The 19,270-nt window shown below is 33.4% G+C and overlaps 1 protein-coding gene across 1 annotated transcript in view; it reads left to right on the top strand.

Moving 5' to 3' along the window:
* Positions 1-327: 327 nt before the first annotated feature.
* Positions 328-19,270, top strand: part of LOC126891709 (UDP-glucosyltransferase 2-like) — a 61,712-nt gene continuing 42,769 nt past the window's right edge. The window contains exons 1-2 of the mRNA XM_050660974.1: positions 328-547; positions 10,873-11,307. Coding sequence (XP_050516931.1) covers positions 331-547; positions 10,873-11,307 — 652 coding nt within the window. The 5' untranslated portion in view covers positions 328-330. The remainder of the gene's footprint in view (positions 548-10,872; positions 11,308-19,270) is intronic.

Below are 19,270 nucleotides of genomic sequence, written 5' to 3'. Positions count from 1 at the left end.
TAAATATACATTAATTTTAACGAAACAACCAAAAAGCAAGGCTTTGTATACAAAAAACCTACAGTATATGTGGCACGTAGAAGACTTATATATTAAAATATAGCTGGAAGGGAATGTGTTAATTGTAACGACAATGAATGTCAGAGTGATACACTGATCAATCCACCAATCCTCAAAAACTACCCCATCATCCCCTAGTCCAAAACTTAAGATTCCATTAATATTTATTAACATTAATATTTCACGTACGTCCATGGTTCCACAATTTAATAAATAGCCTTCGCAAAAACACTTTTAAATCATTTCTTATCAGCTCCTGCAGTTTAAAGTATGCAGTTCAAACAGCTCGTCTCTTTACTATTTAGTTTGAATTCAGTTTTTGGCTCAAATATTCTCTTCGTTAGTAATAATCCGAGTCCAAGTCATCAAATATGGAATTACGAACTATCGGAAGGCCTTTTAAAAAAAGGACACAATATAACCATGTTAGCTGGATCACCAGTGGAGAACAAATTATTCAAAAACTATCATCCCATCGATGTCAAAGGTAAATTTAATAAAAATACTTGTGACTTTAGGAAAAACAGTATAAAGTTATACATAGTATAAAGTATTAGATGTTACCTATTACTATTCACATTTGCTAGACACTTTTATCTCACATTCTCTTCTATTTCTTCAACTACTATTGGAATAAACAAATGGTTCGCTTTTTTCTTCTTTCATGGCCTTTGGGAACTGTGCCCATTTAGCCAGCAATATTTCCTCCAACTAAACCTACCATCATCATCATCATCAACCTGTACGCGTCTACTGCTGGACATAGGTGTCCCTCAGCTCTTTTCATCTGTCTCTGTTCTGTGCGCGGCTTTCATCCAGTTACCGATAACATACTTCATATCGTCGGCCCATCTGGTTGGTGGCCGTCCTCTGCTCCGCAGTGCTTCTTCTCGTGGCTTCCATTCGACAGTACGTTTTGTCCATCGGTCCATCTTACAATATGGCGACGTGTCCTGCCCAATTTCACTTTAGCGACGCGATTTTTTTGACAGCGTCTGTTGATTTTGTTCTACGACGTATTTCTTCGTTTGGGATTCGATCCCTCAGGGAGACACCCAACATCTGGCGCTCCATAGCCCTCTGAGCTATTCGAATCTTGTTCAACATTAACACTCACAAAAAAGGCAGTGAACAAGAAACCTACCATACACCAGTTAGACCAGGGTAATAAGCTAGAAATAGACCATGTTCGGGACACTCAAAGATCCAGGTAGCTGACTACTTTTTTAGTTATCGTATACCTATAGGATGAAAACCTACCTGTTTCCTGCCTAGAGTTCGCGTCCCTTTTTTAATTATTAACAATTTAGTGCAAAAATCGTGATTTTTTCGATTTTTGGCACCCCATTCAAAAGCTAAATAGTTGACATAAAATTACAAAATTTCATTTTTTAGAACATTAAAAAAACATTCAAAATGCCGATTTTTGACAGTTAATAAGTTAATTTGTTGCTACGCAAACTACAAAATAAGTGAAAATCGTTATTTGTTAATAACTTTTACAAAAACTACCCTAGAACTTCAGTGTTTCACCCAAAATTGGGTATTGGGGTACTTAACAAACCCTCAAAATTTGAGACCGATCCATTAATTAGTTTAAGAGTTATTCTAATTGTTTATCCCAGAGACCTTTATTTTGCAATAACATAAGACAGAAAATAATGAAGATAGGGCAATTCTGAGTATCCCAAATGAAAGTAGAAAACTGATACTATCAAAATGTACTAAAAAACGATAAAAAGATTATCTAATGTAGTCAAAAATCCTAATGCCAAATTTGTGAAATTTTTTAGTTTAAAAACATTTAGAATAACTTTAAAAATATTGTCTGTAGAAAAAGTCATTTTACATATTAGAAAAACTGGCATTATACACGAATTTTTAAAAATGTAGTTTAATTGGTGACTAGTCGTGGTAAGTGAAGGGGGAGCTGGGAGCCAACAAATGCACGAGTTCAAAAACTATAAGAAGCAACTTAAAACTAAGATCATTATCTATATCTCGGGATCTACTGAATATATTTTGATCGTTCTTTTTTTAATTTGTATATAATTTTTCTGTACATTACAAATATGCAATTTGTCTAGACATTTATTAATTAATAAACAGTCTAATTTGTTTAAACAATTTTTGAAAAAATAGTTTTTTACCAAAAATCCATGATTTGAATCATACTATCCCTATTAATCATAGAAAAAGTTAAATAATTATCAAATAAAAATCATTTATTTATTAAAGTGTACTTTAACTTTTTCTGTAATCATTAATGATACTATGATTAAAAAAATAGATTTTTGTAAAAAAATATTTTTTCAAGAATTGTTTAAACAAATTGGACTGTTTATTAATTAATAAATTTATAAACAAATTGCATATTTGTAATGTACCTACGTAAAAATTACATACCAATTAAAAAAAGAAAGATCAAAATCCATTGAGTTGATCTGAAGATACAGCAAATTATATTCGTTTGAAATTGCTTTTTCGGTATTTTAACTCGCTGGATTTGTAGATTCCCCCTAGTAATCGTTTGCACTACATTTTTGAAAAATCGTAGAGGGTGCTGTGAAGGTATACGCTGTGAGCTCGTACGTAGAGGGGATATATACAAATTCGCGAACGCCAGTAGTGACAAGTTTGTAAACGTTTACTGGAAATTTGACATAAATGTCAAAGTGATTAATTTAAAATTAAAATTAAAAACATTAATTATAAACAATATTAGTTGGTCAAAGCTGTGGTATATATTTTTACCTTAAATATACTTACGTTTTAAATACTGAATTTAAGTTTTTTTAATGTTCCGTAATATCTAATTATAAATAATCTATTATAATCTTAGCGTCATCTACACGATTATTGTCAAAGTATCCGAAGTAAGAAATTGATATTTTATCAATAGAACGTCAAAATGATTAGAAAAATCTTAAAAAAATCGATTACAATTTAATTATTTTTTTTTCGTTGTAAATATTAAGCGATAACAATTAAATAATAAATTTAAAAATTACCCGTAAAAGTTGAATTAGTAACCGCTAGGAGCGACACCAGCGAAGCTCAGAGCGTATAATGTTTGTGCAAATTTTTTAAGAAAAAATACAAATCCCATTCTTTAAAATGGCATTAATGAGATTTCTTAAGTATTATAAACAAATTAGCTGTGAATTAAAAAAAAAAACATATGGCTAACTTTGTCCCAAATAAGCCCAGGCTAAATTTTTTTATTTGAAAATTCGTGTTAAAATACTATCTTTTCGCATATACAGTGCGTCCATAAAGTAACGCATCAATTAATTACTCCTAAACCGGCGACTTTATAGAAAAATCCCGAAACAGGTCGATTTTTATTTTTAATTTCCGATTTTTTGGCATATATATCATACTAGTGACGTCATCCATCGGGGCGTGATGACGTAATCGATGATTTCTTTAAATGAGAATAGGGGTCATGTGATAGCTCATTTGAAAGGGTATTCAATTATCTATTCCCTAATATAAACATTAACATAATTATTTATACAAGGTGTTCAGAAAAACATTTTTTTTAATTAAAATAATTGAGACAAAAAGAAGAATGTATGTAATTTTTCTAATTCAAAATACGTGTTAATCTTGTCAAATAAACAGGAAAAAATGTTTATTTGACAAATAAATATTGCTTTTCGCTTAAATTCAATATTAAAGCTGCCACCTACTTGCCTCTTGCCTCTTGCCAGTTTGAACATTTCGTTTAAGCGAAAATCAATGTTTATTTGTCAAATAATTTTTTGTTCCTCTTTTCTGACAGTAGTAAAACGCATTTTGAATTAAATAAATTACATACATTCTTCTTTTTGTCTAAATTATTTTAATTAAAAAAATGTTTTTTGAACACCCTGTATAAATAATTATGTTAATCTTTACACTATTGAATATAGAATTGAATACCCTTTCAAATGAGCTATTACATGACCCCTATTCTAATTTAAAAAAAATCATCGATTACGTCATCGCGCCCAGATAGATGACGTCACTAGTATGATATATATGCCAAAAACTCGGAAATTAAAAATAAAAATCTACCTGTTTCGGTATTTTTCCTCAAAGTCGCCGGTTTACGAAATAATGAATTTATGCGTTACTTTATGGACGCATTGTATAAAAAGATTGTTTCTACGGACAACATTTTTAAAGTTTTCTAAATGTTTATAAACTACAAAATTTTAAAAATTTGGCATTAGGATTTTTGACTATGTTAATTATTTTTTTATCTCTCTTTAATACATTTTGATACTATCGCTCTTCTACTTTCATTTCGCATACTCCGAATTGCACTATCTTCATTATTTTCTGTCTTATCTTATTGCAAAATAAAGGTCTCTGGGATAAACAAATAGAATAACTCTTAAACTAATTAATGGATCGGTCTCAAATTTTGAGAGTTTGTTAAGTACCCCAATGTCCACCTTTGGGTGAAACACTAAAGTTCTAAGGCAGTTTTATTAAAAGGTATTAACAAATAACCATTTTCACTTATTTTGCAGTTTGCGTAGCAACAAATTAACTTTTTAACTTTCAATAATCGGCATTTTTTAGGTTTTTCAATGTTCTAAAAAACTGAATTTTGTAATTTTATGTCAACTATTTAGTTTTTGAATAGAGTGCAAAAAATCGAAAAAATCGCGATTTTTGCACTAAATTGTTAATAATTAAAAAACGGACGCGAACTCTAGGCAGGAAACAGGTAGGTTTTCTTCCTATAGGTCTACAATAACTAAAAAAGTAATCAGCTTCCTGGATCTTTGAGTGTTCCGAGAAAATCCTTATTACCCTGGACTAATAAATACTATTAGCGAATCTAATCGAACAATCAAGGGAAGAGCAGTGAAAAAATTTTCGCACCTAGGGGTCGTTCAGGGTGACTAACCACAGACTTAGTAGGAATAAGGGGTATTGTTACCAGGGATAAGGGCCAAACCAGACGGACCACTCTGCAGCGCTACTCTGTGCATCCACAGAGTGGCTGAAACAGGCGATTTTCTAGCGCCGGTGACTACGCTGTGAAGTGAATCGTTTCGAAGGGTGCGGCGTTTAATGTAATGGATGAGAAAAAACAGTAAGTTTGTTCAAATGATTAAAAACTTGCCCGCTTATTTTTTTTTTAAAGTGAGTTCGTGAAAATCAGTGTTTTTAATGTCCATAGTTTCAAATATTTTATAAAATTTCAACGCTTTTGAAAAGATACCAATAAACTCCATAAATGTAATTAAGAAGAACCAGACAAAAACAGCTATATCACAGAAAGAAGCACATAAAAAATCAACCAGTACATCTGGTATCCTACAGGCGGAAAATGGTTTGTTACAACCTGACAACTGAGTGAAAGAGGCCCTTAAGGAGATGATGACATTGAATATATCTAAACATGATAGCTTGCAACCCTCTTTTAACTGATATCTTATCGTTTTGTTTTCAACAACAAACAATAAAACCTGTTTTGGCCTAGCATGGAACCCCACTATTTAACATAAATAAACAAACAAGATTGTGAGTATTTGTTTTGTTCAGTTCAAATGCATCCAATATATAATAAAATGTAAATATAAATAGAGAAAACATTGCTTACGGGATTTATTCTTTTCGATAGGGCTACCCTCTTTAAAATTAGAAACAAATAATTCAAAGATGACGTCCCACGCTTTTCCTTTTAATACCCTACTAATCTGCCCTCGGGTTCTAGTATCTCATATAGCCGGTCTGTTTTGCACTTCAATCAAAAACCGTTCCGCATCGAAATTCATTTTAGGTGCTCACCCTATAAACTCTCGTAAACATTTGCGGCAGCTACAAAAGTGGTCCGTCTGAATGGGTTTTGCCACTAGTGGACGCCACTAGCAGTGACGGTCGGCGACTGTGGCTGGCCACAGTCGCTCGTCTGGGGTGCAACGTCCACTTCACATAAGAACCCACGGCCATTCATCGGAAGCTGCTTTGTGGATCCACAGAGTAGCGCTGCAGAGTGGTCCGTCTGGTTTGGCCCTAAAAGACAAAGGTTGCAAATCTAGACCTAATCTAAAGTTTCAATTTACATGACTGGACATAATCTAGAAGAATACTTACATTTTACGGTTTGTTCAAAGCTAGTATTTTCATAAGATTATACGATGGATAAAAGTTTTCTTGCAATATCTGAATATTGATAGATTTCTTTGTATCACATATTGGTCACACGCAAAAATATATGATCCAAGTCACTTGTTGCATTGTAATTTTCGCACAAATCCGACTGTATTAAATTGATTTTATATAGATGTGCGGGGCAACAGACGTGGCCAAATTTTACTCGAGAGATAGAAGAACAATATCGCGGGATTTTCAGATGTATCTAAAAAAGTGTACCTTCAGACAATTTAGACATTATTGATTCCAAAATTGAATAACCATTTTCAATTTCGTTGCAAAACGAAAATACAGCCGAACCATATTCCAGTCCAATCAGAGAGTGCTGCAAGCACCTCTACCGGTTTCGAAACTTATTAGTCTCTCATCAGGAGGCACATATGCTGCTCTCCCTGATCCAACCAAAACAAACCCCAGCGTGCAGTCCCGAACTGCAACGAACGAAATGGCATAGATGCCCTAGCGGCAACTGCTAGCAAAAGACTAAGTTTTCACTCTAATGGCATATAACATATCCCACCAGAATGAAAACAATGGGAACCTTCTCTGGTTACACCTCCGAGGCTTCTACAATTTTCAAGCCATACGGATGCTGAGACTAAGGAAGATGAGGGAATTCTACAATTTACAATTCACGTCACATCTGCTCAGCGCGGTAAAGTTCCAACGAGACTGGTTCCCTTCATACTCCACACAGAGTAAATGTAAATCAAAAAGGAATAACCATTTTCAATTTCGTTGCAAAACGAAAATACAGCCGAACCATATTCCAGTCCAATCAGAGAGTGCTGCAAGCACCTCTACCGGTTTCGAAACTTATTAGTCTCTCATCAGGAGGCACATATGCTGCTCTCCCTGATCCAACCAAAACAAACCCCAGCGTGCAGTCCCGAACTGCAACGAACGAAATGGCATAGATGCCCTAGCGGCAACTGCTAGCAAAAGACTAAGTTTTCACTCTAATGGCATATAACATATCCCACCAGAATGAAAACAATGGGAACCTTCTCTGGTTACACCTCCGAGGCTTCTACAATTTGCAAGCCATACGGATGCTGAGACTAAGGAAGATGAGGGAATTCTACAATTTACAATTCACGTCACATCTGCTCAGCGCGGTAAAGTTCCAACGAGACTGGTTCCCTTCATACTCCACACAGAGTAAATGTAAATCAAAAAGGAATAACCATTTTCAATTTCGTTGCAAAACGAAAATACAGCCGAACCATATTCCAGTCCAATCAGAGAGTGCTGCAAGCACCTCTACCGGTTTCGAAACTTATTAGTCTCTCATCAGGAGGCACATATGCTGCTCTCCCTGATCCAACCAAAACAAACCCCAGCGTGCAGTCCCGAACTGCAACGAAAGAAATGGCATAGATGCCCTAGCGGCAACTGCTAGCAAAAGACTAAGTTTTCACTCTAATGGCATATAACATATCCCACCAGAATGAAAACAATGGGAACCTTCTCTGGTTACACCTCCGAGGCTTCTACAATTTGCAAGCCATACGGATGCTGAGACTAAGGAAGATGAGGGAATTCTACAATTTACAATTCACGTCACATCTGCTCAGCGCGGTAAAGTTCCAACGAGACTGGTTCCCTTCATACTCCACACAGAGTAAATGTAAATCAAAATGGTTCCCATTGTTTTCATTCTGGTGGGATATGTTATATGCCATTAGAGTGAAAACTTAGTCTTTTCTATTATTGATTCCATTTAAATTTCCAGTTATCATGTAGCCCTAGCTTTACTTATGGTTATGCATTCTTGAAATCCAATTTTTTTCACTGTTTCGTCGCCGCTGAAAATGCTGTCTTTTACCAACTGATCTATTTTTTCATTATTTTCAAAATTAATATGAACTTTTATCCACGTATTTGTTAGATTAGATAATAGTATTTTTAATTATTTGATGTAGGGATTTGCCTTAATAGAATTGTCGTATAGTTGATTAGACAAACTTTTGAAGACAGATAATGAGTCGGATAATGTGTTTCTTTGTTTGAGATTTTTATTTTCGGCGGATTGACATGTAGTGCTGTCGACAGGGGGGGGGGTACAACGGCCTCCTTTATTTAGATGGACTTATCCAAGTTTTTTTATGTATTTTGACCCGCAGAACACGAATTTTTGGGTAACAGTTGATCCGGATGTCGATAAGATTATTATAAACAAATAACTTGAGGAATTACATAACAGCGTTTTTTCGCAAAATAAAGCATTCTTTTTGTATTTTTGGGTCATTCTAAGCAAAAAATGTTCTTACAAGCTTTTTTGTAGGATGCACAGTTTTCGATATAAACGCGGCAGAACTTTCAAAAAATCAAAAAATTACAATTTTTGAACCCGAATAGCTTTTGATTAAAAAATAAAATAGCAATTCTGCTTACAGCATTTGAAAGTCCAAGTCAAATTATACCGGTTTTGATTATTTGCATTGCTAATAATTAATTTTTTTTTGTTAAACAAACCTATAAACATATAGAGCTTGAGTGATATTTTCAATGCATCTCTCATTTAAAAGCGAGCCAGAAGGTACAAGACAAGCGCCCGCAAACAGGCAATTTCTACGTAGCATGCATTACAACGCATGCATTGAGCATGCGTCAAAACGCTCAAACACTATCTGTTTATAGCTTTGTTTAACAATATAAAGATTAATTTTTAGCAATGCAAATAATCAAAACTCGTATACTTTGACTTGAACTTTCAAATGCTGTAATTAGAATTCCTATTATATTTTTGAATTAAAAGTTATTCGGGTTCAAAAATTGATTGAAAATTTTTCGTTTTTTTGAAAGTTCAACCGCATTTATCTCGAAAACTGTGCACCCTACGAAAAAACTTGTAAGAACATTTTTTGCTTAGAATGACCCAAAAAATATAAAAAAGTTTTGTTTTGCGAAAAATCGCTGTTATGTAATTCCTCAAGTTCTTTGTTTATAACAATCTTATCGTCATTCGGATCAACTGTTACCCAAAAAATTCGTGTTCCACCGGTCAAAATACATTAAAAAAAACTTGGAGTCCATCTAAATACAGGAGGCCGTTGTACCCCCTTGGCGACAGGACTAATGCTTTTATGATAGCTATATATATATTTTTTTTTTGCTTGAAAAACGGCTTTGGCAGAGCCAATTAGCCAGGCTTGTTTGTGATTCATTGCAGATTCATAGTCATAAATTTCTTATTTCATAACGTAAGTACAGTAAAACCTGTGTTAACGGCCACCTGCCAACATCGGCCACCTGTCCTAACGGCCAGTTTAAAAATTTCCCAAACCAATTATATGTAGACTACAAAAATTGGCAATAGCGGCCACCTTTCTATATCGGCCAATAGCTCTTTCATTTTTAGTGGCCGTTACTGACAGGTTTTACTGTACTACAATATTGTTTTTTTGATACAACATATTATTATATTATATTTTTTTTATTATATATTTTAATTTGTGGTAATCATTTTCTTTATTTCTATTTTTTTACTTGCTTCTTTATTTTTGTTTTCTTTTTTTTTTGTTTCTATTTTTTTTTAATTATTTTGTTTATTTATTTTTTATTATTATTTTATTATATGTTATTTTTTATATATCATTTTTTTTTTAATTTTTTCAAACCAAATTAACAAATTATTCCTAGTGTACAACTTGGGAAACAACATTTTAAATTTTTTAATTCCATTAAAGGTCGTTTATGTTATTTATCTGTAAATGACATTTAAGTCAAGATCTCCGATTTTGCCACAAGTACAATAGGGAGTATCTGCCAAGCCGATTCTATGCATGTAAGATGGAGTAAGAGCATGATTTGCTCTCAGTTTATGATATTTATTTAAACTATGATAGCTATAATAGTTTGTGCTAAAAATATTGATATTGTTGGAATTAAGTTTAATTTTGTTTTAACATCTAATGAGAATAAATAAAAGACACAGCTCACACCATCATTTTGTTTTGAAGCATCGGTATATTTTGTAGGTGATTAGGGTATTTTGGGGTATAATCATTAAGGGTAGTTTTACCAAGTGTGTGAAGTACAGAATATAAAGGAGTTAGAATTATTGATGTTTCTAAAGCCTGAAATAAATCCGATTGAGGTGGTTTTTTAATCATTTTGCTAATATTGCAAGTATTACAAAAATCTGAATATAAGGTGGGGGAGGCTTTTTAGACCAGTATTTGATTGTTAAATCGAAGTAACTTAATGCAGAAATTTTCTTACTTAATATTTTCTTACATAGAAGAATTAAATACAATCAAAACCAGAATGTCTCGGACATATTACACGTGGAGAGAGATACAAGTTGCTCCAACTCATTATGCGGTGAAAGATCCAAGGAAAAAAACAAAAGGAGACGTAGAATATCATGGTTGCGCAAACTGAGCGAATGGTATAGATGTAAATCAAATGAACTTTTCAAAGCAGCTGTCTCTAAAGTTCGAATAGCTATGATGATTGGCGACCTCCGTCGCGGAGATGGTACCTGAAGAATGTAGTTTAAACTAACTAGTTTTTTTCTATCAAAGAATTATTTAGTTCGCAATACAACAATTACTAAAACAATTACCTAACCATTGCAAAACAATTACTATTGTAGGATAACTTTAAATTTTAAAATAAGTGATAGAATCAAATTATATTTTTCAGGTCTCGTTGATAAGATTAATTCCGAAACAGATTTCCAATCATTTTTTGAGATGACAGTTTTAAAGCATATGCTGGTATATGTTGACTACTGCCTTACTACTTGCAACTATATACTGCACTCAGATGCTCTAAAGATAATTCTAAACTATCCAAAGGATTATAAATTTGATTTGATTATATTTGACAATAGCTGCGGTCCATGTACTTTGCCCTTAATTCAAAGATTCCACTACCCTCCTGCAGTGGAAGTAACAGCTTTTCTACTACCTCAGTTTATTTCGGAAACTTTTGGAAACGATGCGGCGCCATCTTATATTCCATATTATTTAGGAGAATACGGCAAAGAAATTACTTTTGTTCAGCGACTCATAACCTTTTATTGGATAAGAGCTGAGGACCTAGTAAGAAAATACTATTTTAACAAAGTTGTCGAGGGTAAGTGTACAACTTTTTAAAAATCTATCATAGTCCATTTACTATCGGGTTTTGCTCCGAATTTTAAAGAACCGCTTCATTCACATGAAATTTGGCATTTAAAGAAAAGTGATGTTATGCCGATGTGTGCTTTTGCCCTGGGGATGAGTACCACCCCTTTTTGGGGGTAAAAAACATACGTCCAAAACAAGCACGGAAGTAGTTTTGAACATAATGAACATAAATATTTATTATTATGATTAGTTTATTTTAATTGTATAGTAAAAACAAGAATAAAAAACCGCTAAACGCCGTAAAAATGAGTGGCGCATCAAATATTCCAGCTACAAAAGATCTGATATGAATATTACGTGGCGCGAAAATGGATTTTCATTTGATGCAAAACAAAATTCTAGTTTTATTTTAAAAGATTTTTCCATAATATTTGCTAAATTTGAAGTAAACGCGCCACAAAAGAGTAACTTTGATACAGTTTGAATTTTGAAACTCTTTTGTGGCGCGTTTACTTCAAATTTAGCAAATATTATGGAAAAATCTTTTAAAATAAAACTAGAATTTTGTTTTGCATCAAATGAAAATCCATTTTCGCGCCACGTAATATTCATATCAGATCTTTTGTAGCTGGAATATTTTATGCGCCACTCATTTTTACGGCGTTTAGCGGTTTTTTATTCTTGTATCAGGAGTTTTTCAAAGTTATTTATAAATTAAATGTATGAAGTTGAATGCAATGTTCTTCTATTACACGTCAAGCTTTATAAATGGTCACCTTTGTTGCATTATCTCCCAAATGATCTAGTGTCCATCGAATGTACACTAGATTTTTTTTTTATTCGAAATAGATTGAAAAAAAATTGAGATGGCCGGTAAATGAAGTCGGATTGCCCGTTGCCAGATCAAATTTAGCGTCGTAACCACTACAACTACATAAACCATTTCGGGAATAATCGTAAATTGGATTATACTTTTGTAGCTTAAAAACTTCTAAACGGCTTAACCGATTTTGATCAGTAAACATGAGTTTGAAACGTATTGACCAGTAGTATCTGATGAATCTAAGTTCAAGTATGAAAATTGAAGCTACTACAGGAATTATTGAGCTTGAGAAACCGTTTTTCCCACAGGAAATAGATTTTATCATACTTATGAAGCCTATAACCTAAAAAATTCAAATTTTCCGGGATATGAGGTATACACCGTTAAATTCGTCTGGTGTACTTCTATAAACGCTAAGTTATTGGCGCAATTTGTAGGTTGAAATGTTGAGTAATTGTCGAAAAACCAAAATTTTCAAAGTTTAGTTTTTCAGTTTTTCGGCTATACTGAGCCGTGTGTATGTCTGATTCTGACGGCTTAAACACCATTTGAAAGCTTAAGTCAACACTATTAATTTGATGTATTTGCGGTTCTCCTGGCTCTTCTTGATCCGAATATATATACCCCCAAAACATATGCCGTTTTGTACCTACCAAGTCCTATAGCTGGCTTATGGGTGGTCAAAAGTCACAAACTACACCGGTTCTAAATCGGCCCTGACCCCCTCTTCAAACACAGAGGAAAAATATCAAATCGGTTTAACTTTCAAACACACATACATATATATCCAAAAACATTTTCCCTTTTTTAAATAAAAATTAAGTCACATTTCTAAGCTCTATAACTTTTGAATGGTATAACCGATTTTCAAAATTAGACATGCGTTGGAAAGGTAATGATCAGTACTATTAGAAGCCGCAAAGGTCGGACTTAAATTTTTGAAGTTTTTGGGAGTTTTGGGTTCCAGAACGAAAAACAGACCTAAATAGGAAGGGCCGTAAAATCGACACCCTTGGACCAAAATGGATGGTTGACATATGAATGGGTGAGTCTTTTTCTGAACTTGAAGATGGGAGTTGGCACAATTTTCAATTCAGTCAGATTTAGAAAATTGAAAATTTCGTGTATATAATAGTGTCGCGTGTAGGGGGGCGTATTTCTGCGCCACTGGCGAGAACTGCCGTTCTCTGGTAATTTTTTCGATATAAAACTAACAGCTTCGATAACCAATAAATCGAAAACTATTAATTTTATCAAAAAAATGTATAATGAACATTTTTTGCTTATAATTAATATTTTTACCAGCATTTGCGGTCAAAATATAATAAAAAATTTCCACCCTCGAGATGAGGTGGCAACAACCCCATGGTAAAAGCGTCTTTCGGCATCATATAGATTTTGATCCTTGGACTATCCACTACTTATTGTCAAATTTTCAAGCAAATCTATCCATTCTGTAAAAATTGCGAAGTGAAAAATTTCAGTTCCTGGACTAATTATACTTTTGGAGCTCTATAACTTCTGAACGGTTTACCTGATGTTGATCACTAAACATGAATTTGAAACGTATTGACAAGTAGTATCTGACCAGCATCCAAGATCGAGTATTACTGAACGTATTACAGGAATTATTGAGCTTGAAAAACCGTTTTTTCCCGTAAGAAATAGATTTGATTATATTTATGAAGCCTATAACTTAAAAATTCGAATTTTCCCAGATATGAGATATACACCGTTAGACGCGTCCTGAGTCCTTCTACAAACGCTCAGTTATTGGTGTAATTCGTAGGTTGAAATTTTGAGTAATTGTCGAAAAACCAAAATTTTCAAAGTTTAATTTTTCAGTTTTTTGGCTATGGCGAGCAGTGTGTATGTTTCAGCTTGATCGCTTAAGCGCCACTTGAAAGCTTAACTCAACCCTATTGATTTGGTGTATTTGCGGTTTTCCTGTCTTTCCTTGAACCTAAGATATATACGCCCAAAAAATATGCTATTTTGTATCTACCTAGTCCTCTAGCTGGCTTACGGGTAGTCAGAAGTCAAAAATTAGACCGGTTCTGAATCGGCCCTCACACCTTCTTGAAACACAGAAAAAAAAATTCAGATCGGTGTAACTTTTCCACACACATACATACATACATACATACATACATACATACATACATACATACATATCCACAAACATTTTCCATTTTTTAAATAAAAATTGAGTCATATTTCTGAGCTCGATAACTTTTGAATGGTATAACCGATTTTCAAAATTAAACATGCGTTGGAAAGGTAATGATCTGTGCTATCAGAAGCCGCAAAGGTCGGGCTTAAATTTTTGAAATTTTTGGGAGTTTTGGGGACGAGAACGAAAAACAGGCTTTAAATGGGAAGGGCCGTAAAATCCACACCCTTGGACCAAAATGGAGAGGTAACATATGGATGGACGAGTCTTTTCCTAAACTTTAAGATGGGATTTGGCCCAATTTTCAATTCAGTCAGGTTTAGAAAATCGAAAATTTCGTGTATATATAGTGTCGCTTGTAGGGGTGTTGTGCGCCACTGGTGAGAACTGTCGTTCTCTGTGGATAGTTCGAGAAAAAGATTGTGTAGGTAAATATATATAAAAATATAACAAAATTATATTTTCTTCTTGTTCAAAATATACTTGGTTTATTACAAAAACTGTTAAGCAAACAACAGACATTAAATATTTACATTAAAATTATTTTCACATACACGAAGACCTTGAAAATAAACTAAAATGTGTTTAATGCGGTGCCGCCCAAAATCCCGACAGCCAAAATCCCGACAGCCAAAATCCCGTCGGCCAAAACACCGACACGCCAGAATCCCGACACGCCAGAATCCCGACAGGCCAAAATCCCGACATGCAACAATCCTCGCATAAGTAAAAATTCCGACTTTTGTTTAATACTTTTAATACAAAATACTTTTGTTTAGTAACAAAAAATAAAAAAACAGATGGCCATAAACAAAAAACAAAAAATAAATGTAATTAGAAAGATTTTGCACCTCTTATTTTGCAATTCCGTTATGGTTATCGTTATACTACGTCTGCGCAGTAGCGAATATATGATCCGTTATCGTTATTAAACATAAGGGATTCCGTAATTTACGGAGGTTTAAAGTAGTGCTTATCGTTATCGTTATAGTAATGGTTAAATTGCTTTGTTGCCAGAATGTAAAAAAAAATCAGTAAAATTACATTTACAGATTTTAATTTTGATTACCTATAAATTAAAATATCAAAAACTGTTCAAGTATATGTTTAAAATTACAATAACGTTGTGAAGTGAGGTTATGTTTAAATAACGATAACGATGACACGAAAAACCTACTTGACAGGCTGCAAAAACTCTGCTTTTTAATGTTGCCGTAATCGTTATGCTTAATAAAGTTAACCATAGCGGAGCCAAAATCAGCGGTTATTTTAAGAGGTGCAAAATCTCTCTATTATATGTTAAAAAGAAACTTATCAAACCTATCGGGATTCTGGCCTGTCGGGATTTTGGCCTGTCGGGATTCTGGCGTGTCGGGATTTTGGCCGTCGGAATTGTGGCTGTCGGAATTTTGGTTGTCGGGATTTTGGGGTAGACCCGTTAAATGTCCTTTGAGCATGCATTAACCACTTTATTAAATGCCATTTCTTAGCCACTGGTAATCTAATAAATATTATCTTAGGTTTTCTAACACTAGAAAGTCGGAGGGGCCAATTTGACCCATGTTGCGATTTGAAGTTATTGTAGTTTTTTTATTTGAGGCAATAATAATTTCATATTTTATGACTATTAATATTTTGATACAAAGACTTATTTAACACAAAAAATTTTGTTTACTAAATTTATTAAATGGTTTTTCTAACAAATCTACCATAGAAGTCTAAAGGGGCCAAATTGGCCCTGTGTAAATTATTATCGTTTTCTGGGAAATTCGACGAGCCTTTCTTTCAAATTCCTGTCGGATGGGTAAAATTATATTTATGTATGTCTATTGTAAATGGTTACCATTGATTAACCTCAATCAACGCTGGTACTGATCATCTACGTAATAAAGATAAAATTGTTGGTGAACACAAAGATACAATTGTGGGTGTAGAGGACCAAATAATGCGTCTTTAAACTACAAAAGTAACTTCAAGACGATGGCCTATGTACGTGTTTTATAATACTCTTGACTTGGAAGCAATAAATACATGGATTATTTATAAAGAAATAACTGGAAGTAGACTCAGTCTTTGTAAGTTTATTCTTCGACTGTGTGAAGAATAGGGATGTTCACTAATTTTTAAATATAGTTAAATTCAATAGATTACAAGGTATATAATAACGTAACAATCATAAAACTGTTTAAAAATGTATATTTTTTAAGATAAATAAGTTCATAATGTTGTTTTTCTTGGAGGCTAGAAAAACGGTACCCTGCAGCGAGGCTACGGTCTGTGACGTCAGCAGTCGTAACGTCTTTGATCGACGACTAGTTTTGTATACTTATTTACTCAGTGTATTTGAATGTGCGCAGTTTTTTACGTATTTCATTATTAAAAATAAAGCCAAATAAGTAGTGTTTTGTTCCTGGGTGTGTAAATACATCAAAAAACAGTTCTGACAAGATTTTTATTACCGTTCCAGTATTTAAAACAGAAAAATAAATGGTTTGTTGCAGCTAGAACTTAAAATAACTAACTTAAAGAACTAACTTAATAAAATAAACATTATAGAAGTTTTCCAGCGACTTTCGGCCCTTGGTAATAATGTAATTGTTCTTTCTGCATTTACATTTTTCAAAAATACTTATTAGTTTTCTCAGGATTCGAAAAAAATGAATGAATTTAAATAGCATTGGACCAAGATTTTGCACCTACCCCCTTAAAGAGTAAATGAAAAAGTTTCGGGACCTCAAATTTGTATTCCTTAAACTGGGATATTCCTAAAAACGGGATTCTAATAATACATACAGTAAAAGTAAACCTTGAAATAACTACATGTGGATGTAGGTATGACTTTATATTATATTAAAATCATTAATAATTTAGTGAAAATATTGGTTGAAATGAAAATGTATAATACCCAAGTTCAAAAATATTTTTTACCTTGGAACAGTTGTCAACTCGAAATACGAAACAACCGAAATAAGATCTAGAGTTGAAAAGGACATAGCAACATTTAACAACATGCATGAGAAATATTTTCACCCATTGCGACATAATATCTCTCCCACTAAAAATGCGGCTGCTAAAATGTTATTATTTCCGGTCTTGCTATATGGCGCAGAGGCCTGGACAATAATGGAAACATTAATGAAAAAGCTAGAGGCATTCGAGATGTGGGTGTACCTACGTATCCTCAAAATATCCTGGGCGACCCACACCAACGTACAGGTATTGCGTCGAATGGGAAAACAAAAAGAAATCTCTTTTACAATTAAGAAACGAAATCTTAAATATTTCGGTCATATCATGAGGTATGATAAATATCGTATACTCCAACTGATAACGCAAGGTAAAATAGAGAGCAAACGCGGACCCGGAAGAAAAGACACTCATGACTTAAAAACTTACGCCAATGATTTGGACAAAAATCGATCGAGTTATTCAGAAACGCCTCAAATGAAATTAAAATTGCCATGATGATAGCCAACGTCCACAACGGACAAGGCACATGAAGAAGAATAAAAATATTTTTAATACACCTAACCAAGGTAAAGTAATAACCAGCCAATGTATGTATACAATATGCATGCGTACAATGCAAGCATACAACTTTCTCTATTTTTTTTGTGGAGTATTAAGCATTTATTTTTTTAGCTTAAAGAAGACATGGAAAATTATATGGAATATACACTCAGTAAAGCTGTGGTAGATTTATTTTTTTACAAGATGCCAATAAATCATACACCATTGTTACATCTACACTACAGTCGGTAGTTTATACGAATCGGCTTTCTGAAAACCTTCTTCCATTTTATTTGTTTATTTTTGTAAAACCCAAAATATGTCCTTACAAACAGTCTATCCACTTTAAACTAAACAAATTCACTATAAAACTCCATTTTAACCCTGATAAAACAAGAAGAGAACAAAATAAAATGACCTGAAACGTGAAACAGGTAAACAGTAACACTATGAGAATGGCGCGCGCTTGGGGTATGCAACTAGTGACGTCAGGCCAATAGAGAAGCGTTCTTGAAATTTAAAATAATGCTAGATTTCTAATAAAGATTTTTTATAGAAAGGCTTTTTCAATTTTGTTGAAATTTTGGACAATTATTCCTAGGGTGTTTCTTAATCGTTTTACATGTTTGAAATGACTTTTTAATTTTTTGTGAACATCCCTATTATGGGCCCCATACCTTGCCTTCCGAAATCTGGAACTACGCCTAGCAATACCAGGTCTACCAACAACTATCACTGTTACTATCCAAAAACGACAAAAATATCAGTTGAAAATATTTTGTAAAGGAAATCATACTTCCAATCATTGCCGCGACTGTAACAAGGCAATGTGTGGCAAATATCAAAAACTGCAAACTGTATGGTGTTCCGAATGTGTTTGATAGGCACCGTATGTGTTAAGAGGAAACAGTAGCGATCAACAGGTAGCGAAAATGCATTCCAAGATTGCGGCTGTTATTTTGAATATTTTTTCGAGATATTTGGCACACGTATTCGTAATATAATAAAGAATGGTGATACAGAGCCCAATTTAAAAAATATATTAATATGTGGAAATTACTCTGTAATTAAATACAATATTAAAAAAACGAGCCTGTACCGCCATTAAGAAGAACAAAAAACTACACTTTCTTCAAATAAACTTTTTTATCCGATGCCTAGATTTTGTGTCATTTTGGAACTAATAAAATCTTTTATTTTATTAGTAGTTCCAAAATGACACAAAATCTAGGCATCGGATAAAAAAGTTTATTTGAAGAAAGTGTATTTTTTTGTCCTTCTTAATGGTGGTACAGGCTCGTTTTTTTAATATTGTATTTAATTACAGAGTAATTTCCACATATTAATATATTTTTCAAATTGGGCTCTGTACTGCCATTCTTTATTATATTACGAATACATGTGCCAAATATCTCGAAAAAATATTCAAAATTACAGCCGCAATCTTGGAAGGCGTTTTGGCTA

The sequence above is a fragment of the Diabrotica virgifera genome, chromosome 1 (assembly GCF_917563875.1).
Source record: "Diabrotica virgifera virgifera chromosome 1, PGI_DIABVI_V3a".
NCBI classification, from domain to species: Eukaryota; Metazoa; Arthropoda; class Insecta; order Coleoptera; family Chrysomelidae; genus Diabrotica; species Diabrotica virgifera.
The sequence above is the reverse complement of the archived record's forward strand: the minus strand, read 5'-3'. Positions and strand labels throughout refer to the sequence as shown.